This window comes from Macrotis lagotis, chromosome 2 (assembly GCF_037893015.1).
Source record: "Macrotis lagotis isolate mMagLag1 chromosome 2, bilby.v1.9.chrom.fasta, whole genome shotgun sequence".
NCBI lineage: Eukaryota > Metazoa > Chordata > Mammalia > Peramelemorphia > Peramelidae > Macrotis > Macrotis lagotis.
Genome location: NC_133659.1, coordinates 44,218,579 through 44,246,558, shown reverse-complemented (window position 1 = coordinate 44,246,558; position 27,980 = coordinate 44,218,579). Strand labels below are relative to the sequence as shown.

The window sequence follows — 27,980 nt, the reverse complement described above, 5'->3', positions numbered from 1 at the left end:
TAAAAGTATTGCTGAATGTTTTAGTGACTGTGTAATGCTTCTGCAAATATCCTTCTGACTGATCTATTAATACAGAATTGCAGTAAGGCAACAACCAGACATATGCCTTCAAAGTGACCAGTCATTGTTACAAGTTAAATTCAGAAGCAGAACTTTTTCACTCAAAATTCACTTTAAGTGTAGACACAATAAATTTTAGCTCTGGAGGTACTTTAGGATGGCACAAAATAATCTCATGCTTTTAAAAACTGTTTTCTAATTTGAAAAGACAAATGTTTTACAAATTTGGAATAAACTGTCCACCTTTAACAAATAACACTTTGCTGAAATATGAATTGGCATATATTTTAATTATTTTACTATGATTAAATATGTAAAGTACTGAATTAAAGAACCAATTTCATAAAAAGCTGGTTCAGAGTGAGAACAATCCTATTTTAAATAAACTGGCTTTTCTAACCACATTAAGATTTTAATTATTCATAGGCAGATTATAGGTAGATTACCAATGGTATTTTTTTTTTTTTGCAAGGCAATGGAGTTAAGTGGCTTGCCTAAGGCCACACAGCTAGGTAATTATTAAGTGTCTGAGGCCATATTTGAACTCAGGTACTCCTGACTCCAAGGCCAGTACTCTATCCACTGCGCCACCTAGCCGCCCTTCCAATGGTAAATTTTTAAACCTGTACTAGGTCCTTGCTGCCACCTTGATATGCTCCTGACCTACCATATCCCTATTAATTCCAACATACTATATTCAGGAAAAACAAGTTGATTTTAACATAAACTTTGGGAACAAAACTATAAAGCTGAAGATTTTCAACTTTATATACTTAATGATAAGACTTAAAAAGAAGCAAAATATAGGAAGTTAAAGTACATTATGACAAACAAGCACGTAATTAGGTTTTTAATGTGCCAATCTTGTCTTAATCAATTAAACAAACACTTATTAAGTGCTTACTGTGGGCCAGAACTCTGGGTTAAATCCTGTGGCTAACAAAAAAATAAATAAATAAGCCCAACAACAAAGCAGTCCTTGTCCAAGGTAGTTTGGGAGGCAATATAGTAGAGTTACAGGTAGGGATGAATTGGGAATGGCTTCATGTTAAGACATGGTTTAGGTGGAAACAAAGGATTCTAAGAGACAGAAGCAAGGAGAAAGCTTATTCTAGGCATGGGGTGAGACCAGGTTGTGAAGAGATTTAAATGGCAGAGATGAGGTTATATATTCTCTAGAATTTATATATTCCTTAAGAGGAATTGAGAAGAATTTTCTGAGCAGTAGAGTAACATGATCAGACCTGTACTTGAGGAAAATCATTTTGCTGCTATATGGAGAATGGAATTGAAAGGGGAGTTTATTTATCTCTTTATCTATCAAGTACCAGTTAGCCATTTTTGTTCTGTCATTTCCAATGCAAAGGTCATTCTCTTTGGATGTGGAACATGGCAGAAACTTGGTTGTTGTGGTTTCATTTTGTTCAACTGCTTCTCCCCACCCACCACCTTTCTCTCTCTCTTTTTTTTTATAAGTCTGGTACCAGGGATAGATGGCTCTCTGAAGAGGAATATATTTAGAAATTAATGTAAAAAACAGAAGGTATGAATAAAATGTATTCCAAGAAAGAAGCACTCATCAGATTTAAACAACTGGAGATATAGTCATTGTTCATGGGTGGGTCAAACTAACTATGAAATAATAAATAAAAATTAAAAATGACAATTATATCTAAATTATCTACTTATATTTGATGCCATACGAGACAAATTATCAAAAAAAATTATTTTACTGAGCTAGAAAAATAATATTCATTTGTAAAAACAAAAAGTCAAAAATATCAAAGGAATTAATTTTTAAAATGTAAAAGGAGGTCTAGCTATGCCAGATCTTAATCTGTATTATAAGGTGGCAAGTATCAGAACTTTCTGGTACTTGGCTTAAGATTAAAATTGTTGATCAATGGAATAGACATATAATATACAGTAGTAAATAATTTAAAGTAATCTTGTGTTTGATAATGTAAAAATTTAAGCTTTGAAGATAAGAATTCACTGTTTAGTAAAAACTGTCAGGAAAACTATAAAGTAGACTGGCAGAAAGTAGGTACAGAGCAATATCTTAGACCATTCACCAAAATAAGGTCAAAGTAGGCACATGACCTAGACATAAAGAGAAATATCATAAGCAAATTAGAAGACCATGGGACATTTTACTTATCAGATTTATGTATATATACAGAAAAATTTATGAATAAACAAGAGATAGAGCATTGTGAGATATAAATTAATAATTTTGATTACTTTAAATTAAAAGGGTTTGGATAAATAAATCCAATAAGGTCAAGATAAGAAGTAAAATAGAAGATTGAAAAAGGGAAATGCATAGACAGCTTCTCAGATCAAGGTTTCACGTCTCTATTATTTAAAAGACTTTGATGAATTTATAAAAATAAGTCATTTCACATTGGAGAAATGATCAAGGAATATGAAAGGCAGTTTTTCATTTTAGAAATAAAAACTAAACACAGTTATATGAAAAAATGCATAAATCACTACTGATTAGAGAAATATAAAAACAACTTTGATTTACCATCTCACACTTATCAAAGTGGCTAAAATGCTAAAAATGGAAAATGACAAATACTGGAGGGAATATGGAAAAACTGAGACACTAATACACTATTGTGTATTATGGAACTATGTATGAACTGATCCAACAATTTCAGAGAGCAATCTGGAATTATGCCCAAAGAGTTATAAACCTGTGAACCTTTGGCCCAGCAATACCACTATTAAGTCTATTTCCCAAGGTGATCAGGGAAAAAGAAATAGAACCGATATGTTCTAAAGTATTTATAAGAGCTCTCTTTGGGGTGGCAAAGAACTAGAAATTGAGAGCATGGCCACCAATTGGAGAACAGCTGAATAAGTTGTGGTATATGATAGTGACAAAATACCACTATGCTATAAGAAATGATGAGCTGGATGATTTAGAAAAACATGAAAGACTTGCTTGAAATAATGAAGGGTGAAATGAAAGAGAATACAGTAACAGTGATATTATTAAGAGTAAATATGAATGACTAATCTGTTCTAAGTGATATGAATATTCAAACCAACTACAAAGAGGCTATCCACCTCCGGAGAAAGAACTGATAAGTGGAATTACATAATGTATAGTTTCACATAATATATCTGTCAAATGTTGGTCTTCTCTAATGTGAGGTTGGGAGTGAGGCAAACAGCTCGGAACTCAAATGTAAACAAAAAAAATAAGAAAGTGAGAGAGGGATAGAGAAACAGAGAGAGAGAGAGACAGAGAGAGACAGAGACAGAGAAAGGGAGGGGAGAAGCACCATGTTGTGGTGGGAAAAGTACTGTACTCAAGAAAGGCCAAGATTTGAACCCCATTTCTAGTGCTCACTAAACTGTGTAACTATTGTCAAATGATGTCACCTCTTTAGAGTCTCACTATAAACTTTAGAATCCCAAGAACATGGCTGAGATGCTGATCAAAGAGATGTCCCAACCTTCAAGCCCATCCTCACAATATTCTGAATTTGACTCTATGGCGTCCACCTCCTCTCTACTTCTGCTGACCCTCAGCACAGCTGCACTTGCACCTTCAGCATCATCAAAGGGACTCCCATTTCCAAAGCCCTGAACCTTTAATTTCTTCCCATGTCCCTTCCTCTTTGTACACCTGTCTGCGGTCTCAAGATCTTCAGCCATTCTAACCTAACAAATCTATCCTGCCCTTCCTCCCTTAGTCTGAATCATGTGGTTAGTCCCTTTTTACTAAAGCTCTCTCCACTTTTGAATTCCTTATTCACTTGATCTCTCCTGCCCTGTTAACCCTGAACTTAAATCCCTACCATCCAGCCAATTTTGCTCCAACTTTCCCCAGGACATTTTGTTTCCTCACCAACCACTCATCTGATGCCTTTGCTTCTACCTTAGCCCACTTGTTAATACCTTAAGAGCCCTCTGGAGATATTTATAATTAACAAAGGGACTTTTTTTTTACCTTGATCTCCCATAGCACTTGACACTTTGGGTCATACCTTTTCCTTGTCACATTCTACTCAATCAACAAGTGTTCATTAATCACCTAATAGGTGTGATTGAAAGGGGTCAAGAACACAAAAGCATAAGAATGTGCCACAGAGTAACAACAGAGTAAAATTTTTAAGTTGGACAAACTTTGTCCAAAAATTTAAGACTTCTGATCTAAATTCAATTTAAGGACGTAAAATTGTCCATTAACGTATAGACTAGTATCAGTGGAGGGATAATACATGGTGAAATCATGGATACTTGTTATGTAAAAATATTATGAATGAATTAAATTTATCATGATAATCTATATTTGAGGGCTCAGCTCCTAAAAATTATGAGAATAGATCTCTTGGAATTTATAGATCAGCTAATTCTTGGAGAAGAGATATTGAGTCCAAACATCAATCCCATAGTCAGAGCTTGGACTCCATTAACATAACTTTTGAGAACTTTAGGTCTCCTCTACTTAGGGTCAGAGAAGAGTTCAGGAAATACCACTTTATAATATAACATAAAGTCAATTATAACATGGTATTCAGTCTGTTTTATTTTCTATAAAATGTTTTCTAGTATTTCTTGTACACCCAGAGAACAAGGGTACAGTAGTTGGTACAGTGCCTCAAACATCATAAGCTCGATAGAAATACCAGTTCTTAGTACTGCAATAATCATTCTAACTTTGTCATTCATGTCTATAGGAAATCATTTCACTATTAGGCTTATTAGAAATGCAGCTTTCCAGAACTGTTACCTAATTGTAAAGGAGAGAATTAAATTAAATCATAAATGTGATTTATATGTAAAATAGATTTTTCTCTTCTGTTCAACACGATATCATCCTTACACTTAAATCTATATGAGTAATGTCAGGCTCAAAGAGAAACAGGGCCCACTCAACTGTATATAAGGATCTCTGTTAGTCACATACTTTAAAAAATCCCATCTTAATGTTAGCTATGTTCATTTGTATTTTATTAAATACTTCTGAAATACATTTTAATCTTGTTCCTGCCCTATTGGGGAATGCTGAAGAACACTGTTTGATACTGAAATTAATACTATCAAGCTAATGATACGACGTACAAAAGAGATTCAAAGTCAACAAAAATACTGATGTTTGGGATCCACATTTGAGCTTTATTTATAATTTCATAATTATATATCCATCTCTCAACTGGATTTCATTGGCACAGGATGATCTTGAAGAAATGTCTTCCTTCACAGTTCAACTCCTGCTGTGAAACTTTTAGTTAGAGAACTGCCTCAAATACCTGGAAGATAAATGACTTGCCCAGGGTCACAAAGCCAGTATTTTTGTCAGAGGTGGGACCTGACCTCAATTCTTCCTCACTCAGAGAGTTCAGTCCTCTATTCAGTAGGGTGACAGACTCAAATAAAATGGGAACCACTGACTGAACTGTACATAAAGGATCCATGCAAGCCCCATATGAACACAAAAACCACATATCTTTATATATTTCATTTTTTTACTAAAACAGCAAAACATCACAGTCAGATGGGAGTACATTTTAATCTGGTCTGGGTCACAATTAGGATTGTAGATGACATGAGGCCATCATGATACATCTGGCACTTCTACACTAAACCCTGGCTATCCAATAGAGAGAAAGGGAAAAATACACAGAACTTAGATCTACTTGTATTTGTTTCAACTACTGCAAAAGGAGAAAATAAGAGCATATTTACTTACTTGTAATCGATTTGAAAGTGGGACTTTCTTCAACCAGAGAACTACCTTGAGTTCTATGTCCAAACCTCTGCTTGTTCAGCTGCACTGATTCTGTAGAAAACATGGAATCCACCTGATAAACTTCTGTTGGTTGTACAAGCTGAACGTTAATGTGTTCAGAAGAAAATGGCAAAATTTCAGCATGACTCCCTAGTTTTGCCAAGTCATTTCCAGATGATACTTTCAAAGTGAGAGCTGAAAAACCCAAATTAACAGAATCTGTTTCCTCAGAACTAGCAACATTGTATAAGACATGATCATCATCCTCAGGAATTGGATTGTACCATATTTCACCTTCATCATCTGCATCATTTTCCTCATTAAATTCTAAAGTATAATTTCTTGACAATGAAGAGTTAGTAGCATTAACAGTCCTTAGTAGATGATGCTGAGTTAATGAAGGAGATTTGAATATGTGAGTGATCTCTTCAGTTTTCTTCAATTCTTCTTCCTGATTAGGAGATCTTAGAGAGCTCTGATGTAGCCAGTTACGTTTCTTAGAGACTGTAATGCTATTGTGTGGCCTATGTTCATTCAGTTCATTGTCCTTGAAATCTTTGAGTTCTCTTTTCTTCATTGAAGAGATGTAAACATTTTCAATTAAATCTGTTAGAAAGAAAAGAGAGTAGAATGTTATTCTAGATTTGCCAAGAAAGAAACTTTTCTCCAATCACTTCCTTAAGTTATTGCAAAGAAACACTTGTTTAAAAATGTAAAATGCTTTCTGAATAGTTTCAAAACCATACTTAAGCCAAGATATATTTAGATGTTTTCTTATAAATTACACAACTAAAAAGTTAAAAGTTTAATATAAATGTCTTAGAAGCTCTATCATCTAAGGAGGTGAGGGACTCAGAGAACAAGCTGAGACATATTTTTTGGACATGGTCAATACGGAAAATTTTTTTCTTAACTAAACATTTTTAACAGAATTCTTCCTATCTCAATGGAAAAGAAGAGAAAGAAAAAGGAACATCAAGGGAAAGCAGACAGATTTATATATTGCAAATTCTTATTAAAAAAAATTAAAAATGAGTTCAGTTCTCGATATGTTGAGTTTAGCTAAATATCAGATTTTCTGATGTGTTGATCATTTTTGCTAGATTAATTTTCTCCTTTTTTAATATTTCTTATAGGACATAACTCTGGGAGAGAAAGGATACAATGAAAATAGTTAAGAGATATAAAAACAGAAGATATGAAAAAACTTATTTTTCATAAGTTTTCCTCATATAAGCAAGTAGGCTCCCTTGTACAGAGAAAATTCTTTTAATGTTATTTTATTTTTCCAAATTTATGCAGTTTTCAACATTCACCTTTTTTTGTAAACATTTGAATTGCACATTTTTCTACCTCCCTCCCTTCCCTCCCCCTCCCCATGACAGCAAGTAATCTGACAAGTACAACCATGTTTCCATATTAGTCATATTGTGAAAGAAGAAGAACTAAAGGGAAACAAACCATGAGAAAGAAAAATATCATAAAACAATTTTTTTAAAGTGAAAATGGTATGCTTTGGTCTGCATTAAGATTCTTTAATTTTTTCTCTTTGATGTGAATGGCATTTTCCAAAGCAAATCTTTTAGAATTGTCCTTGATCACTGAACTGCAGAGAGGAACTGAGTTCATCATAGCTGATCCTAACACAATGTTGCAGTTAAAGCATACAAAGTTCTCCTGGTTCTGCTCAGCATCAGTTCAAGAAAGTCTTCAGAGGATTTTTTGAAATCTACCTGCTTGTCATTTTTTAACAGAAATACTCCATAACATTCATCTACCACAACTTTCCCCAACTGATGGGTACCCTCTCAATTTCCAATTCTTTGCCACTACAAAAAGGGCTGTTATAAATATTTTTGTAGATGAGATCTTTTCCCCCTTTTTATAATCTCTTTGGGATACATATCTGGTACTGCCATTGCTGAGTCAAAGTGTATGTACAGTTTGACTGGCCTTTGGACATATTTCCAAACTGCTCTTTAGGAAGGTTGGATCAGTTCACAACTCCATCAACAATGCATTAGTGTCCCAGTTTTCCCAACCCCTGCCAACATCGATCATTTTCCTTTTTTATCATCTTAGCATGGTGTTTGATGGTACCTCAAAGATGTTTTAATTTATAATTCTCTAATCAATATTTAGAGCATTAGATGACTTTAATTTCTTCATCTGAAAACTGCCTACTACTGAGAAAATTCTTAAGTAAAACAATCTCTTGGTTTTCTTTATTCCTAACCATACATACCCAAGCCAATGAAAAAAAAATTGGTTCTACTTACTTTGTGTCAAAAAGCAGACTTAGATAGCTTTCCCTCAGTATCTTCCTAAGCTTCTCTTTCCCTGCCATCCCAACATATTTTGAGGGACTCTAGTGAGCAAATCTACAAAAGCTACAGAATGAAGCATAAACCAAATAAGTTCAAAAGTTTGACTTTGAAACACTGGCTTGGGGTTTGTAGATATCTGTCTCTGTGTTCATTCTCAATATTTTAAGATTCCCTTCAACTCCTATAATCTTTAACAGAATTTCATATCCATGGAGGATAGTGTATTAAGATATTCTAAAGAAGAGGTAAAGATTATACAACTACATGGCTGGTGACAGCTGCAGTCCATAGCTCATTTTACAATTTCCAGGGAATCTTTTGCAATCAAAATTTGATTTAGCTAAGGCACATTGTTTAAACTAACAGTCTTCTGGCAAAGCACTGTAAATGATTCCAAAGACATGCTTCTACTTGTACAACATTCCAAAGAAAACAGGGTTCCTATCATTCTATATTTAAGCAAACTGAAACTTTCATTGATAGCAAACATTCAATAGGTATGATAAAATGCATACCTTGTGAAACAACTAGAATAATTATTTTGTTTTTAGGTTTTTGCAAGGAAAATGGGGTGAAGTGGCTTGCCCAAGGCCACACAGCTAGGTAATTATTAAGTGTCTGAGACCAGATCTGAACCCAGGTACTCCTGACTCCAAGGCTGGTGCTTTATCCACTACTGCTACCCAGCCGCCCCTAGAATAATTAATTTTAATAAAACTTTAAATTTCAAAAGCCTGAAAGCTATATACACTGCTCACATCTACAAATAAGTTATAAAGAAACTACCCTAAAATTTAATCTTAGAACTATTTAGTTGAATTCTTTAATGTCACCAGTATTTTTCATCTTTTGTAAGTAAGGATAAGCTGAGATCTGAACTTCCATTGGCTCCTCAACCTTAACCTTCTAGAATCTCCACTTGTATCTCTTCTCTCCCCAGGGCATACAATTAGTGCCTGAGAGAGTCCTCCCTCCCACTGATAATAGGGTGAAATGATATTCAAGTATCCAAGTCAGAGTCCTTAACATATTTTCTTTTAGCAAAGTTATATGCTGTTTTAAAGTTTTTGGTATCACTGTACTTCAAGGACATTACATGTGCTCCTGATATTACCTAAAAGGAATCTGAAATGCATTTTCCCCATTAAACAACATAACATCTATGCATAATTCTACTAGACAGTACTTCAAGATACTTTAAAGATACTTCTGTGATACTTTTGGCATTTATTCCAAAAATACATATTGTAAAATGTGCATACCCTTTGATCCAGCAATACCACTACTGGGTCTATACCCTGAAGAGATGATAAAAAAAAAAGTAAAAACATCACTTGTACAAAAATATCCATAGCAGCCCTGTTTGTGGTGGCAAAGAATTGAAAATTAAGTGAATGTCCTTCAATTGGGGAATGGCTTAGCAAACTGGTATATGTATGTCATGGAACACTATTGTTCTATTAGAAACCAGGAGAGATGGGAATTCAGGGAAGCCTGGAAGGATTTGCATGAACTGATACTGAATGAGATGAGCAGAACCAGAAAAACACTGTATACCCTAACAGCAACATGGGGACGATGATCAGCCTTGATGGACTTGCTCATTCCATCAGTGCAACAACCAGGGACAATTGTGGGCTAACCATCTGTATCCAGAGAAAGAATTGTGGAGTTTGAACAAAGACCAACCTTCAAATCAGAAAAATAAAACAAAAAATGTTATTATGTAATTTTGCTATCTCATACTTTATTTTTCTTCCTTAAGGATATGGTTTCTCTCTCATCACATTCAACTGAGATCAACATGTACCATGGAAACAATGTAAAGACTAACAGAATACATTCTGTGGGGTTTGGGGGGAAGGAAGCAAGAATGGGGGAAAAATTGTAAAAACAAATAAAATCTCTCTAAAAATATATATATATATATTGTAATCTAGCTGTCAATCAGAAAATGGTCTTTGTAAGTTGCTGAGAAAATAATTAAAGAATTGCTGTGGTTGAAAAATTCACTTCATAGACCAACCTGCCCCTTCTCCCCTGGGCTGGATCTTCAAACATAAAACAAAGGCACTAGAGTAATCATGGAAATCTTTCCAGTTTGAGAAAGTAGACTGAGCTCCTCTCCACTGTGGTTTTCTTTTACCTTTCTTTATATCCATGGAAAGGGTCTGGTGCTTAATAAATGTTTAACTTACTGACCATTTGTGTTCCTCTGGCCCAACCTTTGAGAATAAATGGATCCTCACCACAATGAGTTGGTCTAAAAATGCCACCTTATATAGTATTATTTTATAAAGAAAATGCATTGTATTATTGTGCTATAAAAAAACAAGGCATAGGAAGGACCAAGAGAACACTTAGAAGATTTGTGTGAACTGATGCTGGGTAAAGTGAGCAGAACAAGGTGAATAATTTACAAAATGATCACAATAATATAAAAGAAAAAAAGTTGAAAGACTTCAGCATTCAAATCAATGTAGTAACTAATCATGACTTCAGAAATAATTAAATATGCCTCCTGCCTCTTAGCAAAGAAGTGATGAACTAGAGGTGAAGAATAAGACAGGACCAATATGATATGCTTATTTGTTTTATTTGATTAAACTTGTGATTAAACTAGACTTTTATTTGGTAAGGAAGAGAATGCAGAGATGCATTCTGACAGAGGTGCTAAAAAAAAGAAAGAAAGAAAAGTATAACAATAAAGCATTTTGTAAAAATCCTGAGAAGAAAGTCAACTAAATCAAAAGGGGACACAAATCAATTTGTTTTACTTTACTAAATTTCATATGTGCTTCTAATAAAAAAGAAATTTTAATTTTTTTAAAAAAAGGACAAAGGTTTGGCATTCCAAACCAAAGAACTCAATTTGTAAACCTGCCTGCACTTGTTTAATAGGGATGGCCAACCCTCAAACATGGGCATCTTCCACTTGACAATTCATTAATTCTGTCAATAAAAATACAACATTAGGTGAATAACTGAGGCAGAAAGAGATTAATTAGTTTCAATAGTTTAAACACTAGCTCTGATATTAAGTAACCATTCAATGAATACCTCAGATGGCCCAAAATTATAGCAAATTAAAGTACATATAGATGATGTTACTGTGAAATAATGGTTGAAGCATATACAGATAATATCTGTCTATTGTTGTTTCCTGGTGCTAAACTAGCTCAAGGCAAGTATCAGAAGAAACATAGGAAAATGACTTATTTCACCATTCCCTGCACCCAAGTTTTTTCTAAAGCTTATCTTTCCTGTTCCTTTTTTTCCCCCTCTGAAACACTATGACTGTAAATCTTTGCCTATGACTCCAAAGTATGCCTTCAGCCTAATTTAATCCTTAGCCAGTCCCAACATTACTAACTGCCTTCTTCAGGATATAACAAAGGCAACTCAAACCCAAAAAATCCAAAACAAAAATGATTATCTTTCCACTTAAAATCCCCTTTCTCCTAATTTCCCTTTTTCCCCTGTTAAAATCACCTCTGTTCCAATCACCTTGGTTTGCAATCTTGGAATTATTCTCATCAGTTCCTTTGTGTTTAATTAATATCTCTTTATAGATGATTCCCAAATCTGAATTTTCTAGCCCTAGTCTCTCTCCTTGAACTTCAGTATTCCATCTCTGTCTACTGGACACACAAAACTGCTTCAAACTGAACATGTGTAAAATTAAAAGTTATTATCTTTTGCCCAAAAGTCTTTTCTGTTTCTTTTCTGTTTCCTTCTAGTCATCTAGGTTCACAATCTTGGTGTTATCCTCAATTCCTATCTTCACCTCACACAAACAATTGTGAAATCCTATTGCTTCTGACCAGGTATTATCTCCTTATCTCTCTTTACACATAACCACTGATTTAATTCTACCTTTATCTCCTCTGGACTATTAATCAGCCTCCTAAACCAGGCTCCCTGACTCCCATCCCCCACTCTCTATTCCAGTCTCCACACAGTTGCCAAATGGCCATTTCTGTATCAGAGGTCCAGTCATGTCCATTGCACATGTTGAAAAACCTTGTAGAGGTTCCCAAGTGGGAGCAGATTCCAAAATAGGAATAAATACAACCCTGGCATTTAAAGAGGCTCACAGTCTGGCCCCAGGACTCTTTCCTGGATAGTTGCATTCCTTCCCCTCCCAGGCTTGACAGCTACACTAGTCTGCCTGCCCTTTTCCTTCTATGACATTTCAACAACGCCCTCTGGGACTCCTGCATGGACTGTGGTTCACACCCTCCCTAACCACCATTAAACAATTGACCTTCTCATCTCACAGGTTAGATTGTCAAATTTTCTTCAAGGCTCAGTTCAAGCCTCACCCCCTACACAACAGACTTTTCTTGGTTATTTCAATTACTAGTAAGCACTTTGTATATATTTTGTATTTACTAAGGAGAACATGATATTTTTCTCTGAGTAGAATATAAACTCCTAGAGGCCAGGAATTGTTTTGTTTTTGTATCTGTATCCTTTCCCCACTCCCAACCCTCTCCCATCCTAGCACAAGAACTGGCACATTGTAGATGATTAAATTTTATTAATATGAATGATTATTAAAAAATTGCAAACTGTTTCCTAAAGAATATTAATAATAAAATAAGTAAATAATTATGATCAATTATGTACCCCACTGAGCAGACATATGTCCCCTCCCCCAAAAGCAGTACTTATAGATTTATGTTGGAAGGAAAAAAATCTCTCTCCTTTACTGGAGGAACAAAAGAGGGAAAAGTTTGGAAAAAAAAAATCTGATTCTCATTCAGGTTCTCCTGACTCCAGGACTGGTGTTCTATCCACAGTGCCACCTAGTTGCCCCTACTGCCCAACTTTCAATGAGGTGGCTAGGCGATGCCAGGCCAGAGCTTCTGAGTGTGGAGTCGGGAAGACTTGAATTCAACTCCAGCCTTGAACACTTCCTAGCTGAGTCACTTACCCTGGTGACCTCAGTTGCCCCAATTGTATATCGGGGTAATACTGGGCTATGGTGAGGAGGAGCTGACATCATGTTTGTAAAACCCACAGCATGAGGAGGGGTTGAAAAAATGTAATTATTACTATTATTATAACCAATGCAATTCTTTTAACAATCAGCAATTCACAAAACTGCCCAGCTCAAGATCACAAAAGCCTTCTGTCTCTCTATCAAAACAAAAACAACATCGGACCAAATTGCTTTTGTAAGAAAAAACTGTAAGACTGGAAATAGTTTTTAAGAAAAAGAGAGGCTTAAGGGAGGGCAGGCTAAGCAAAGGACAGTGACTAAGAAGATGAGCTAGGTCTCTTAGTAGCTCTGGAAGATAAGCAATCAAACTGGAAAGACTGCAATGATGAAAATTCTGGAGGAAAGAGAAAGAAAAGGATCTGTATCACTAAAAGCTTCAATTTTAATTTTAAGAAAATCCACTTCCTCTGAACTCCAATCCCAGATCTCCAACAGCCTATTGGGTCTAAATGTCTCACAAGCATCTAAAAGGCCAAATCTTTGAAAAAGAACTTATCATCTCCTCCAACTCAATTTCTTCTTCTCCTTTCCTTCTTTCCTTTTTGTTGAAAGCAACATTACACTTCTAGTCACCTGAGTTCATTAAATTCAAAATCATCCTTGATATTCCATTCTCTCTCACATTCCTTATACAATTGGTCCTCAAGCTCATTCAATTCTATCTACACATCTCCTGCATCCGTGCCAGCATCCCATTTCAGACCCTCATTCACCTATCACCTAAATCAGTGGTCGCCAAACTTTTTTGATTGTGCCCTTTATCAGTAAAAATATGCTTATTTTTATACGTATACCTGTACATTAATGCAGTAGAACTGTCAAGACTTGGTGACTGGATTTGAAAAGTAAGAAAGTGAAAATCCAGGATAATTCTGAAGTTATGAACTTGGGTGACTAGAAGTGTGGTAATTTCAACAAAAAGGAAAGTAGGAAGGGAGAGGAAGAAGATAATGAGGTTTCTTTCAGAGATATTGCCTTTCAGTTGAATGTGAGATACAAACACATTACACGTGTGTGATTTTGCTTACAAATTATATCATGAACTCACAGTCATAATTATGTGCATTATAAAACACTAAAAATAAAAAATAAAAAAGGATGAGACAAAGATGGTATAATATTTGGTCCTAGAGTTAAAAAGAATTCACTTGGATTTATTGAATAGGAACATCATATGCCCAGATCCGAGTTTTAGGAAAAATCACTCCAGAAGTTATATGATTATGAAGGAAAGAGGCTTGAAGCAAGGAGGCATTAGAAGCCTGCTGAGACAATCCAAGGCAGAAGATGCCTAAACAAGAGTGAGGAGGGCTACATGATAAGAAAAGAGAACAGATATGAGAAATGAAGAGATTTAAAAACAAGAATTAGAATCTAAATATGTGAGGTGAAGAAAATTAAGGGGTAGAAGATGACATGAAAGTTGAGGAAAAAACTAGTTGGCAATAAGCCCAAAGGGGGGGGGGAATAAAGTAATGGGTTCTATGATCTGTCCCAATTCATCCATATAACACATTCTATACTTATTTATTCTGTACTACCCAAAAGGAAAAGAAAGTATAGCCACTCTCCCACAAAAATGTTCATCCTATTACAGATACAAGGTGATGGGGTGGGGGAAATGAAAGAGAGGGGAAAACAATGGCACAACTATTGCTATGGTTGTCCAGACAATGGCTAGATTATAACTAGGAAAATTTGGGGAACTTTCATAGAAGAAGGAAGAAGCAGAGTGGGAGAAATGTGGAGAATATGATATAGTTGGCTGTGTGGAGACAAGTCCAATAATGGTCATATCAGGAAAAATGGAAAGTAATTCATCTTCAAACCCTGGGACTGACACACAATCACACATTCTTTAGGTCCTAGATCCTGTTTTGGAGATTACTGACTTCTCCTACTACAAAAATCCTAATAGAGTTATTTCTTTTCATCTTTCCCTCTCCAATCCATCAGTCATGTAGTTGTCAGAATTCCTAAAGCGTAAGTCTAACCATGTTATTCCCCTACTCAAGAAACATCAAGGGTTCCTATTTGCTTCTAAGATAAAAGACAAAATCATTCATTCACATTAGCATGTAAAATTCTAGGCAATTTAGCTCTGCCCTACTTTTCAAGACCCTATTTTACATTATTGAGTCCATGTTTTATGAATTCTCCAGCTTCAAGGCTTCTATACAACCAAACTATTCCTCATGCCTGAACTATATATACTCTCTCCTCATGTCTTAAAATCCCTAGGTTCCTTCAAGACACAGCTATTGACTTTTCTATAGCTTCCTGATGTCCTTGGTTATTAGTGCTTGCTCCTTAGATTATCAAGTATATATTTATCTGTTTATATTTCATAAATCCCTAATAGAGTATAAGCTCCTTAAAGGTGGGAACTGTTTTTCATTTGTATTATCCCTCACTTAGCACAATACCTGTAAACTGTTATTAAATGCTAAATGGGATTGAGTTGAACCAGAAGACCATGCTGATCTTTTTATTACTTGGGGTTTTTTTGTTGTTTTTTGGGGGGAGGGGTTGTTGTTTTACAAGGCAATGGGGTTAAGTGACTTGCCCAAGGCCACACGGCTAGGTAATTATTAAGTGTCTGAGGCCAGATTTGAACTCAGGTACTCCTGACTCCAGGGCCGGTGCTCTATCCGCTGCGCCACCTAACCGCCCCCTTTTTATTACTTGTTACAACTTTGTTTTCTATTATGTACAAGGTGCTATTTCTTTTAAACGTATAGTTATCATGTAAATTTTTAGAATTTTTTTCTTCCCTTTCCCACCTTCCAGTTTATATATACTTAGGTATTATAATTCATAAAATAGTAGATAGATATATAACCAAACAAACCTAGCTTGTAGTTTCATCATTAAAAAAAATACAAAATAAATCTACCTGTTGCTTTTGAGTTTATGTCTGAGTAACTGGTACTAATTAAAATATATTTATAAATGCATGATAGCTGACAAATGGGTTCATGATTCCTGAGTATTAAGGCTTGATGCAACATGATAATATTTATAACTGTATAACTTTAAATTTCAGAAATAATCTCAATTAGGAACAAATTGCCCTATAACTATTAAATACATAACTACATTAAAGGACTAATAGCACACCATTACTAAAAAGTTCATAAGTTTTTTTTAAAAAATCAATTTGATTATTCTCAAAAGCATTCACAAAGTCCTTTCCCAATGCCTTATTATGATATGAGGATGATTCTGGGTTGTCAAATGCTATGACTGTGGGACACAAGCTCTAACATAAACTAAAAAACTACAAAATGTCCCTTCAGTTCAACACAGGTCCCATTAATGCTTGAACTTACCAGGGAATAATAGTAAAATTTACCAATCACAGTTTTTACAAACTTATTTATGTCCTTATTGAGTGACTAGTAAGTTGATATTCTTAAGAAAGTGAATTATTTCAATACTGGCATGCTTACTATATTTAAGCCAGAAGATAAAAGAATTGTCATTAAATGGAAAATTCTCAGAGGGTACACTAAAATTAAAAATAAAGGAACTAGCAGAACTGACTTTAACATTCACCCCAAAGCAAGAGAATAATTTCTTAAGACCCTTGGTTGTCTTACCTTGTAGTGCTCATAAGAAGACCGCATGACAATAAAATAGCATTTACATATGATATTATTTGTCACAGAAGATGATAACATAAAGAAATTGTACAAAAGAAAATGACAAGGGGCGGCTAGGTGGCGCAGCGGATAGAGCACCGGCCTTGGAGTCAGGAGTACCTGGGTTCAAATCCGACTTCAGACACTTAATAATTACCTAGCCGTGTGGCCTTGGGCAAGCCACAACCCCACTGCCTTGCAAAATCTAAAAAAAAAAAAGATAAGATTCCATGACTCAACATATACAATGAAAGTGAGTTCAATGAAAAGGATTTAAAAAAAGAAGCCAAAGCTAGACCTATACACCACGAATACTTCAAGAAGGGAACAGGAAGGTCGTAGACCTGCCAAGCACGGAATAATATTAACCATCCACCCAAATAAAATCAACTATATCTTAAACAGACAGCAAATAGCTAGCAACCAAAATAAAGAATCAAAGATGGGGGCAGCTAGGTGGCACAGTGCAAAGAGCACTGGCCCTGGAATCAGGAGTATCTGAATTCAAATCCAACCTCAGGCACGTAATAATTAATTAGCTGTGTGACCTTGGGCAAGTCACTTAACCCCACACTGTTGCAAAAAAAAAGACTCAAAGATGCTGAAAAATATGAAAAAGGAAAAGGAAAAGTCATCAACTTGGGTTATCACTTTTTCTGAAAGATTAAGCAAAATAAAGTAATTATTAAAATGAGAAAACAAAAAAGGACTGGAAACCTCCTGATTATAGAAAATATTCGCTCCTTCCTAAATGAAAGAAATTGGTATGAGATGGAGCCAAACCAGTTCATTCCAAGAACATTTTCAGATGGAAACTGAAAAACAACAAATAAAAGAGATGAAAATAGATTTACTCATTTCTTTATGAAACTAATTTTATCTTCAATAACAGTTGAACAAAAGAGCATTTGTTTGTTTCTTCACACAGGCTATCATCCACACCTGAAATGCACTGCCTCCTCATCTTCACATCTAAGAATGCCTCTCTTCCTTCAAAGTTCACCTTAAGAGTCACATTCTACATGAAATCTTTAGCAGTACTCCTCTCTGTAAATGTCCTTCACTCTCCACTAAAACTTTTGATTTATTCAAATACATTTTCTATTTACTTATGTGTGTTTTGTTACCCTTTCCAGAATACAAACTCCTTGAAGGTAAGGGATGTGTTCCTTTTTCCTTTCTATTATCCCCGGCTCCTGGCACAAAGTCTAGCGTATTTTAGGTGCTCAATAATCATTTGACAACTGATTGGTTGTTTTGGATTCTAACTCAATAAAGCACCGGCCCTGGAGTCAGGAGTACCTGGGTTCAAATCCGGTCTCAGACACTTAATAATGACCTAGCTGTGTGGCCTTGGGCAAGCCTCTTAACCCCATTTGCCTTTCAAAAAAAAAAAAAGTTGTTCAGACATCAAAGACACAAAGGCCATCCATTGTATCTCAAGACATTGCCAGTTATCTTGACTTTTGTCCTACTACTAGACTGATGACATACAATTCTATCTTACTTAATCCAATTCATGTTTAAGGCAAAACATCATCTATAAGGTCATGATGTTATTCTGCTTCGAAAACAAAGGACAAACATGTGGAAATTTTTATTATAGCTGATATTTGTTAAATTGTTTTAAAAAGGGAACACTTGAGAAATTGGCTTTCACGAGAAAAAGGGTCATGGCTTCGGAGACTAAAAGAAGCAGGAATGGGGGATGCTGTCCCCCATTGAGAGCATGAAAGCTAAATATATTCTTGGTAAAAGAAAGATGAGACCTTCAGCTGAAAATCCAAAAGAGGGAGTTGCAGTGATATACCAGTCTGAGGAAAGTCAAAGTCTGTAAAAAGACATTGTGAATGGGATGGAGAATCAATGGAGGAATAGTCAGAATAGTGCCTTTCTGTGGGGAGGGACCAACTGAGAGATAAAAATTTGTAATGAACAACTCAATTTCTTCTCTTCTCCCAGCCTCATTTATCAGTTTGTGAGAAGGATAGGAATAATATGTTTAGCAAGATGAGAACAGATGATAGGACAAGGGAACAAGGGATCCAAAAGCAGAGAGAGAGAAAAAGAACAATAGTGATAGCCTGGGTCTAGGTGCCATAAGTAAAGGTAGAATGATAAAAGATTCTGTTTGAGTAAAAGAACTTCAGTGTTCCTCATCATGGAAACATAATATTTATGGATGCTGGCAAGATTGATGTTGTGACCATCCCTGTGAAGAGCTAAGATAGAGAGGTTTCATAGTAGTTGTGTAAACTCACAAATTGTGGGTTAAGGGGAATATCAATTTGTATGCTGGCATTTAATCTCAATAAAAGTCCAAGAGTTGGGGTATAAAGAGAGACTAATCAGCGATGGAGGGAGATGTCCTGAGGATCAGTAAATAACCAACCACTAAGTACCAAATTGGGTAATAAATCTGGAATAGTTTAAACTTTAAAAGAAAAGAAGTTGCTGAGTGATAGAGGGAGAATGAGAAACCAGAAGTGTCAATGAGGAGCAAGAAATATTCTGACTTTCTATCAGGACCTATAAGTTAAAGCATATAACAGAAGCAACAAATATTAGAAAGGATGGACAGTGTTACTCAGAAGAACCAGATCTTGTCAGAAGATAAGGATAAGTCATCTAACATTTAGGGGAATTTGCTAATTAGAGTGAGCATTCCTCTTGGATGAACTGATGCTGAGCGAGATGAGCAAAACCAGAAGTACACCATAATAGCAACATGGGGGAGACAATCAACCTTGATGGACTTGTTCATTTCACTGGCACAACAATCAGGCACAATTTAGGGGTATCTGCAAATGGAGAACATCATCTGTTTCCAAAGAAAGAACTGTGGAATTTAAACAAAGACCAAAGACTATTATATTACCTTCAATTTAAAAAAAAAAGTTATCTTATGTACTATGTAATTTTGCTATCTCTTATATCTTATTTTTTCCTCAACATTGATTTTTCTCTCAACACATTCAATTTTGATCAATGTATAGCATGGAAACCATGTAAAGATGATCAGACTGCCTTGGGGGGATGGGGGATGGAAGGGGAGGAACTGTAAAAGTCAAAACATACAAAAGAATGATAGGTAGAAACCACTATTGAATGTAGCTGGAAAACAAAATAAAATATTTATATTTAGAGTGGTCATTCCAGAGTTTCTGAAGGGATGGACTGATAGAGTGAAATAGTCAGGGGAAGATTAAAATCAATGGAGATGAGAAAATATGCTTTATGGCAGTTTGATATTCAATCATTAAGGGATTTGGAAAAGCAAAAGGAGCAGATTCACCATCTCATATAGAATTCTCTTTATGCATGAAAATGCTTTTTTTTCAGTGTTTAGGTTCAAAATTTATTTTAAAAACTGGAAACTATAGATAATATTTTATTTTATTTTATTGGGTTTTGCAATGCAATGGGGTTAAGTGACTTTACCAAGATCACACAGCTAGATAATTATTAACTGTCTGAGGCCGGATCTGAACTCAGATCCTCCTGACTCCAGCACCAGTGCTCTATCCACTGCGCCACCTGGCTACCCCTAGATAATATTTTATATTGAGAGAAAATATGTAACAAGAAAGCATTTATTAAATAGTTACTATGTGTTGGGTACTTCTCTAAGTGCTGGGGATACAAAGAAAGATAAAAACACAGTCCCTGTCCTCAAAAATATCAAATTCTATTAGGAGAGACAACATGCGGGTAACTCTGTTCATACAAGAAATATACAATGTAAAGAAGCTTATCTCAGCATTAAGTCACCAACAATGGGGAAACCAAGAAAAGACTCCTGCAAAACAGCTGAGTCTTGAAGGAAGCCAGAGAATCCAGGTGGTTCATGTGAAGAGAGAGAGAATGTTCACATGGGGAGAGCCAAGAAAAAGGTCTGGAGTTGGGAGATGGGGTTCAATGTGTAAAGAACAGTCTGTGTCTTTGTGAGATTGAAGAGTAGGGGGAGGGAAGTAAAATGCAATCAGTTAACAAGCATCTATTTAGCACTAATTACACACTAAGCTCTAAAGTTGGAAATCCAAATACAAGTAAAAAGAAAGGCAGTCTCTGACCTCAAGAAGCTTAAATTTTAAAGGGAAAGAGAATACATAAAAGGAAGCTAAAAACAGGGAAGGAGCAAAGAAGATATCTAGAATCAGATAAAGACAGACAAATCTAGAGGACAGTAGAATGGTAGCAAAGGAGAGACTGGTCTAGAGACCCTCCCCCTTAAATGGAGGTTCTGGAAGGAGTCATCCAAGGAAGGAAAAGAGTAATCCTGGGGAGGTAGAACAGAGTAGGCTTGCACTTTTAAAGATAAGCAATAGGCTTTTTATTTGAGCCTTTCAGTTGACAGGGATCCACTGGAGATTACTAAATTGAGTGACATAGACCCACTCTTCTTTAATACTGGCAAGAAAGTGGATGGTTTGGAGCAGGGAGAGGCATTTGAGGAAGAGATCAACTAACTAGAAGTCTAATATCCCAAGAATACTGAAGTGAGGAGGGCCTGAGTGAGAGGGGCAGCTGTGTGAATGAAGAAAAAGAAAGGTAGATGAGAAATGTTTTGAAGACAGTGGTGAGAACGAGGAAAAGAGACAAATATCCAGTTCAAGATATCCAATAGGTCAGAAAAAAAGATTAAGACTAGATAAATAGATCTGAGAATCACCAACATAAAGATAATAACTGGACCCAAGGGAGTTGATGAGATCACCAATCAAAATAATATGGAGGAAGAAGAGGTAAGGGACCAGGAAAAACCTTTGAAAGGACATATTCATGGTAAGTGAATACAACCCGGAAAAAAACATCTAGCAAAGGAGACTGAAGAGTAGTCAGAGAGAGAGTACCAGGAAAGAACAGTGTCAGGAAAGCCTAGAAAAGCCAGAGTATTTAGACAAAGGTGATTAAGAGGTTGCAGAGAAGTCAAGAAGAATGAAGATTAAGAATATGGTAAATAAGAGCTCAAGGAAAGAGTAGTTTACAGTTAAATGATGGGTTGGATGAGGCTGAATGAGGAGGTTCTACCAGAATGCAGAAAGTTTATAAGTATAAGCGGAGAGAAAATGGAAATATCGATTCCTCAGGGAATTTAGGCATGAACAGGAGGAGAGATAGGAAGGTGAGCTTAATAAGGTTTACAAAGAATGAGGAGAGATGGGCATGTTTGTGGTCATCAGAGAAGTAGTCAAAAGGAGAGACTGAATGAGATGGGACTGAAAAGGGAACTCTCAGTCATGATTTAGAGGACACAGTACCTATGTATAAAAGGTACCTATGTATAAAAAACATCAGCAATTATGACTACAGGAAAAACTCACAACTTTTAAGAGTAATTGCTGAAAAGAAAATGGACAATTCTGATTACATAAAATTGAAAACTTTTGCCTAAAGTTAGAATAAGAAGAGAGGCAGTTAATTTGAAGGGGGAGGGGGGACTCTGTAGCAAATATTCCTGATAAAGTTCTATTATCCAAGGAGTTTAGGGAACTTATACAAATGTGTAATAACAAAAGTCATTCCCAAGGAATAAAGGTTCAAAGGATAAACAGGCAGTTAGAGAGAGTTAGAGAGAGAGAGAGAGAGAGAGAGAGAGAGATGCACACTATCAACCAGATGAAATGTTTCAGATCATTAACAAATTAGAAAAATCCAAATTAAAATCTCTTGAAGGTTTTACCAGTCATCCATCATACTGATAAGAAATAGAAGACAAACTGATTAATGTTGGTAAGGCTATTGAAAAGCAGGCATAACTAATAATTAATGTACCACTGGTAGAGTTGTAAACTAATTCAATTACTCTGTAAAACAATTTGGAATTATGTTATAGAATCTTTAAATCACCCTTTGATCTGGTATAGAAACAGAAGCAGATATATAAATGAGGTCAAAGACAGAAGAATACACACACACACACACACACACACACACACACATATACACAAACACATTCTGAAATCAGGAGAGACTACAACTGGCAGCTTGGGATCTGCCTGTCCTCCATGTTCTTTCTTCCTTTCCTATCTCATCCCCTATTCTTCTTTTCCTATTCCTCTTCTTTCTTCCCCTCCCATCCTCACCTAACAGATGTGTGTGGAAGTACATGGAGGGTGGGTTGAGAAGGAAGGGGAAAAAAAGTCAGTCCAACTGGCAGAAGCATGCAGAAAACCTGTCCAATGTGTATATCGTGGGGACCTCTTACCCCAGGAAGGGGGAGGAACAAAATGTCAGTTCAACTATATTTTAGGTTGGGAGAGACACAATCGGAGAACATTCCAGCCAAGAAAGGCTTGTTCTCTGTGGAGACACATCTAGCCTTAGAACACTGAGAAGACAAGATACCTGTAGCATGATCCACAGTATTTGATAATATTTCAACTGCCGCAAGCTTGTCCTCCGTAAAAGTTAATCTTATTTGAGAAAACTCTGACCTCTCATCATGGCCACATTCCATGATAAATGAAGGTAATCTGAGGCACGTATGAATAAATATGTGTGAGGAAAACATTTATAGTGGCATTTCTTATGTAACAGCAGAGAACTGGAAGGCAAGTAGTTGTCCATCAACTGGGGAATGGCTGAACAAATTGTGGTATATTAAAGTAATGGGATATTATTATTCCAAACAACATAACTACAAATTCAGAGAAACTTAGAAAGACTTGCAGGAACTTGTGTGGAACAAAATAAGCACAATCAGGAATATAATTTATATAATGAGCACAATAATGTAAAGGAAGATAACACTACAACAATTCAGAACTCTGATCATGGTGCAACCATTCCTCTGGCCTTTCTATAACATGATAGTGAATGACAGAATGAAACCTTCATCTTAGACGATGTCACTGGTTTAAGTCTGATTTAAATAACTGCACATAATTGATAAGGAAGTATTCTATTGGTAGGAGAACTTGACTAGACAGTTACAGTAATATTTAAAACTACACAAAAATGTATTAATAAAATATTGTAAAAACTAGAGAAGTGTTTCCTAGTGGACAGAGAATGAACCTCAGAGTCCAGAACACCTGGGGCTAAATTTCTCCTTGGACTCCTACTCCCCAGTGAGTTTGGGTAAATATAGCCTGTCAGTGATGCAGGCAGCTCTGATATTCTGAAGTACAGAACAGATGGTCATCTGCACTGGAAGAGTCCCTTCTCTTTGGAAGCTCCCTACTTTGATGAGGTGGAGTCAAAATAAATAAAAATAGGATTTCTATCATAGATAACAAAAATATGAAAAAGAATATGCCTTTTGATTACAACTGTAATCTGTATACTCAAGAAGGTGCAGCACTATGCTTTTTAGTTAGTGCATTAGAAGATGCCATTATTTCAAATTGGTGAGGAATAATGCCAATACAAGTGATTTGCTCTTTTATGGAATAAAAATTTATGAAGCAGTTAAAATAATTAAAAAGATTCCTCTACCCTACTATATGACTTTGGGTCCATCAGTTACTTCCTTTCACCTGAGTACCTAAATCTAAACCATCATAACGCTAGTCCACAGGTTTTAATAAACTTAATTAGACAATATCTACAGGGGGCAGCTAGGTGGCAGAGTGGATAGGGCACCAGCTCTGGAGTCAGGAGGACCTAAGTTCAAGTTCTACCTCAGATACTTAATAGTTACCTAGCTATGTGACCTTTGGCAAGTCAAGTAACACCATTGCCTTGCAAAAAAAAACCTAAAAAAAAGTTAATATCTGAAAAGCTTTGCCTAAAATGTTTAAACTCAATTTTTTTTGCAAAAAAGCAGTAATTTCTATCCACAAAAATGTTATTTCTTATAGTCTTTATCACAGAATTTCAAAATTGAAAGGCACCAAAGGGAAAACTAGCTAATCGACAAATTCTTTTTATAAAATCCTAAGCAAATATTTAGCTAAGTTTCATCTGAATATTTCCAGGGATGACAAACTTATGAAAACAGTTCATTCTACTACCAAATATATTTAATTATTGACAAGTTTTTCCTTATGTTGGGCTACCTTTCTCAATGTAACTTTAACTTGGTGGTTTTAATACTGTCTTCTGGACTCCAATATCTTTGTCAAGAAAAACCCCAAGAAGTGTATGGTCCACAGTATCACCAAAACTGAACTCTGAACAAGAAGGTCATGATGCAATTTAACCACTCAATATTTTTTCATCTTTCTAGTCTGTAATTACTCAGTTTCTTTTCTTTTTCCCCCCCTTTTTTCCCCCTGAAGAGTATTTTACATTTATCTATTCTTATTAAAGTTCAACTTATTAACTTGATCCATCATTCCATTCCATCCTGAAAAAAATTTTTTTTACAGCCCAACTTCTGTCAACTGACATCTTCAGCTATCACCTTCAGTTCCATATTATCTGCAAATTAAGTAAAGATGTTATGTCTTCATCCAAGCTATTTATTAAAAATATAGAATAGAGTTCTGGACAGAGATCTGCAAGCATGCCCCCTCAGGAGGAGGGGAATTAAGTAATTCAAATTTCAGGATAATGTCATTTAGCTAATTCTGAATCTATTTTACTGTCCACTTTTCTCTATAATGTCCACAAGCAAGTCACGAGAATTTCTGTTAAGAGCCAGTTTACAGTGTCTACAGCATCCTCTAAAACTGATGTTTAATAAATGTAAACACAGGAAATGAAATCAAATGGACATGTATGTTCTATCATCTAAATGTTGAATGTTATATTTGAATGAGTTATTCATCTACTAAAGCTTTCCCAGAGTTCACAGACCTCATGTAGCGTTGGTATTCTTATCATACCAATAATTCATTCATGACAATAACCTTAACCTAAAATAGGATTAATTTGAAAATTAAATTTTAATTTCCTTTAAAACTTGCCAATCCATTTAACTAATTCTTGCTGGCAGAAGTCCAACTATTCTTGTCTTATGTTTGGCAATCAGTTTTTTTTTTTACAGGAATACATGAATGCATTCTCCAACAAAAGTATAAAAGCGTACAGAAGGTAAATATTTTACCTTCAGATGGTAAGTTATAAAATATGACTAAAGTTTTACATTACTCTTTGTAGAGTCTCCTATATTTAAGAATTATATAAAGAGTTAACTCAACCAAAATCACAGAAGGAAAGGGGTTAGAGCACTGAATTTTCTAAAAGACAAAAAATGCTCATAAAGACTTAACCACTGAAAGGCACTTCTTAGTTAATAATCAATTTACTTCAAAATACTTCACTTGACCACTTGAGATGAAACTCAGATTTTCAAAAAAGTCTGACCATTTGGTGGAACAGAGTGAGGGTCCAAGACTTATCTCATCTGACCTATGTGCTTAAAATTCACGTTTCTTTTTCTTCAAAGTATATTGGAGCACACTACTTGGGTACGTGCCTCAAACTTTTGATTCCACCATATTGATAGTCCAAGACCGCGATGATGCCGCGTAGGCACTGATACACACGTCTGTTCGGGAGTTATCGAGTACACGACAATTTTGTGCCAATTAAGTCCAATGTGTGGCTTTGGACTTAAAGCCTTCCTACAAAACGACGGTGCCCGGTGTGCTGGTGCGGTAAAATTTAGAACGGAGTCACGCCAAAGACCCCGTTTGTCCTCCGGCCGATGCACCCCAAGCCGGGCTGGCTGCGGGCCGGGCGCCGCTCACGCCCTCCGTGCCCGCGGGAGCCCTGGCAGGGCCGTAAGGCGCCGCGCACCGCCTCGGCCCGGAGGGCAGCGGGCACGGCCGGGGCGGGGGTCGGGCACGGGGCGGGGGTCGGGCACGGCCCGGAGGGCAGCGGGCACGGCCGGGGCGGGGGTCGGGCACGGCCGGGGCGGGGGTCGTGCCCGCACGCACAGGCTCACCCAGGAGGGCTGCTGCCAGCTGCTGGGCACGGGGCAGGCGCCGGGGCTGGCGCGGGCTTCCGAGCCGCCTTACTGCCCGCGCACGGTCCGGGGCGCCGCGGGGGCCGCGAAACGGGGTCCGCCGGGGCCCGGGGCGCCGCGGGAAGGGAATGAAGGGGCCCCCGCCCCCGCCCCCCGCCCCTACCTGTGAGCAGCAGCCTGCGGGCGGCGCGGGGGGCCCGCTGCGGGGCCTCGAGGCCGGGGCCCCAATTCGGGCGTCCCCGGTGCATCCACTGGTGCAGCTTGCAGACGGCGGCGGCGGGGGGATCGGGCGGCGGCCCCCCGGGGCCCCCCTGGGCGCGGCGCATGGCCCCCGCGCGGGTCCCGGGCGCCCCGGCGCTGGCCCAGCCCCGCGGAGCGGGCGGCGCGGGCGGAGCGGGCGGCGGGGGCCCGGCGGGGCGGGGGCCGTCCAGGCTGCGCGCCCGGGGCGGGGGGGGGCGGGGCGGGGCCCGCGCGGCGGCGGCCCGGGAGGGCTCGGGGCGGGGGCACCTGCCGCGGGTCGCGCCCGGCGCGGAGCAGGCAGGGGCAGGCCCCCCGGGGCTCCGGGGCCCGGCCCCCCGCTCCGCACCGCCGGGCCGGCGGGGGCCCCGCGGCGCGGCGGCGCGGGGGCGCGCGCGGGGCCGGGGCCGCGCCCTCGGGGGCCGCGCGGGGCTGCTCGGGCCGCGCGCGCTCCCGCAGCCGGGACCAGGCGCTCCTCAGCGGCTCCGCCATGGCCCGCGCGGCCCCGGCTGCGGCTGCGGCTCCGACCCCGGCTGCGGCCCCGGCTCCGACCCCGGCTCCGACCCCGGCTCCGACCCCGGCTCCGACCCCGGCTGCTGCTCCGGCGGGCAGCGGCGGCGGCGGCGGCAGCGCCCCATGGCCGGCGGGGGCCCTCGAACCCGCCTCCCGCCTCCCCGGCTCCTCACATACTTGGCATAGCTGGGCCGGGGAGGGGGCGGGGAGGGCGCGGCGCCAGCGCGCATGCTCCGCCGGCGGGGCGGGGGGCGGGGGCGGGGCTGCGGGAGCGCCCCCGCGCGGCCGGGCAGGACGGAGCGGCGCGGCCCCCGGAAGCCCCCGAGGCCCGTGCGCCCCCCCCCGTGGGAGCCCCGCCCCACCGCCGGAGCCCCGCCCCCTCCGCGCCCCGCCCCCTCCGCGCCCCCAGCACGCGCCGCACGTGGACGCGGAGGCTCTGCGGTGCGGGGGGGCCCCCACGGGGGGGGGGGTGTGTGCGGGGCCCCCACGGCGGGGTGCGGGGTGCGGGTGCGGGGCCCCCACGGCGGGGTGCGGGGGTGCGGGTGCGGGGCCCCCACGGCGGGGCCCGGCCCGGCCCGGG

General features: G+C 38.5%; 1 protein-coding gene across 1 annotated transcript in view; it reads right to left on the bottom strand.

Annotated features, from left to right (window-relative positions):
- The window catches only part of SYDE2 (synapse defective Rho GTPase homolog 2), a 91,450-nt gene extending 64,474 nt beyond the window's left edge, over nt 1-26,976 (bottom strand). The window contains exons 1-2 of the mRNA XM_074220867.1: nt 26,814-26,976; nt 5,774-6,418 (exon numbers count right to left, since the gene is read on the bottom strand). Coding sequence (XP_074076968.1) covers nt 5,774-6,418; nt 26,814-26,976 — 808 coding nt within the window. The remainder of the gene's footprint in view (nt 1-5,773; nt 6,419-26,813) is intronic.
- Nucleotides 26,977-27,980: the final 1,004 nt, after the last annotated feature.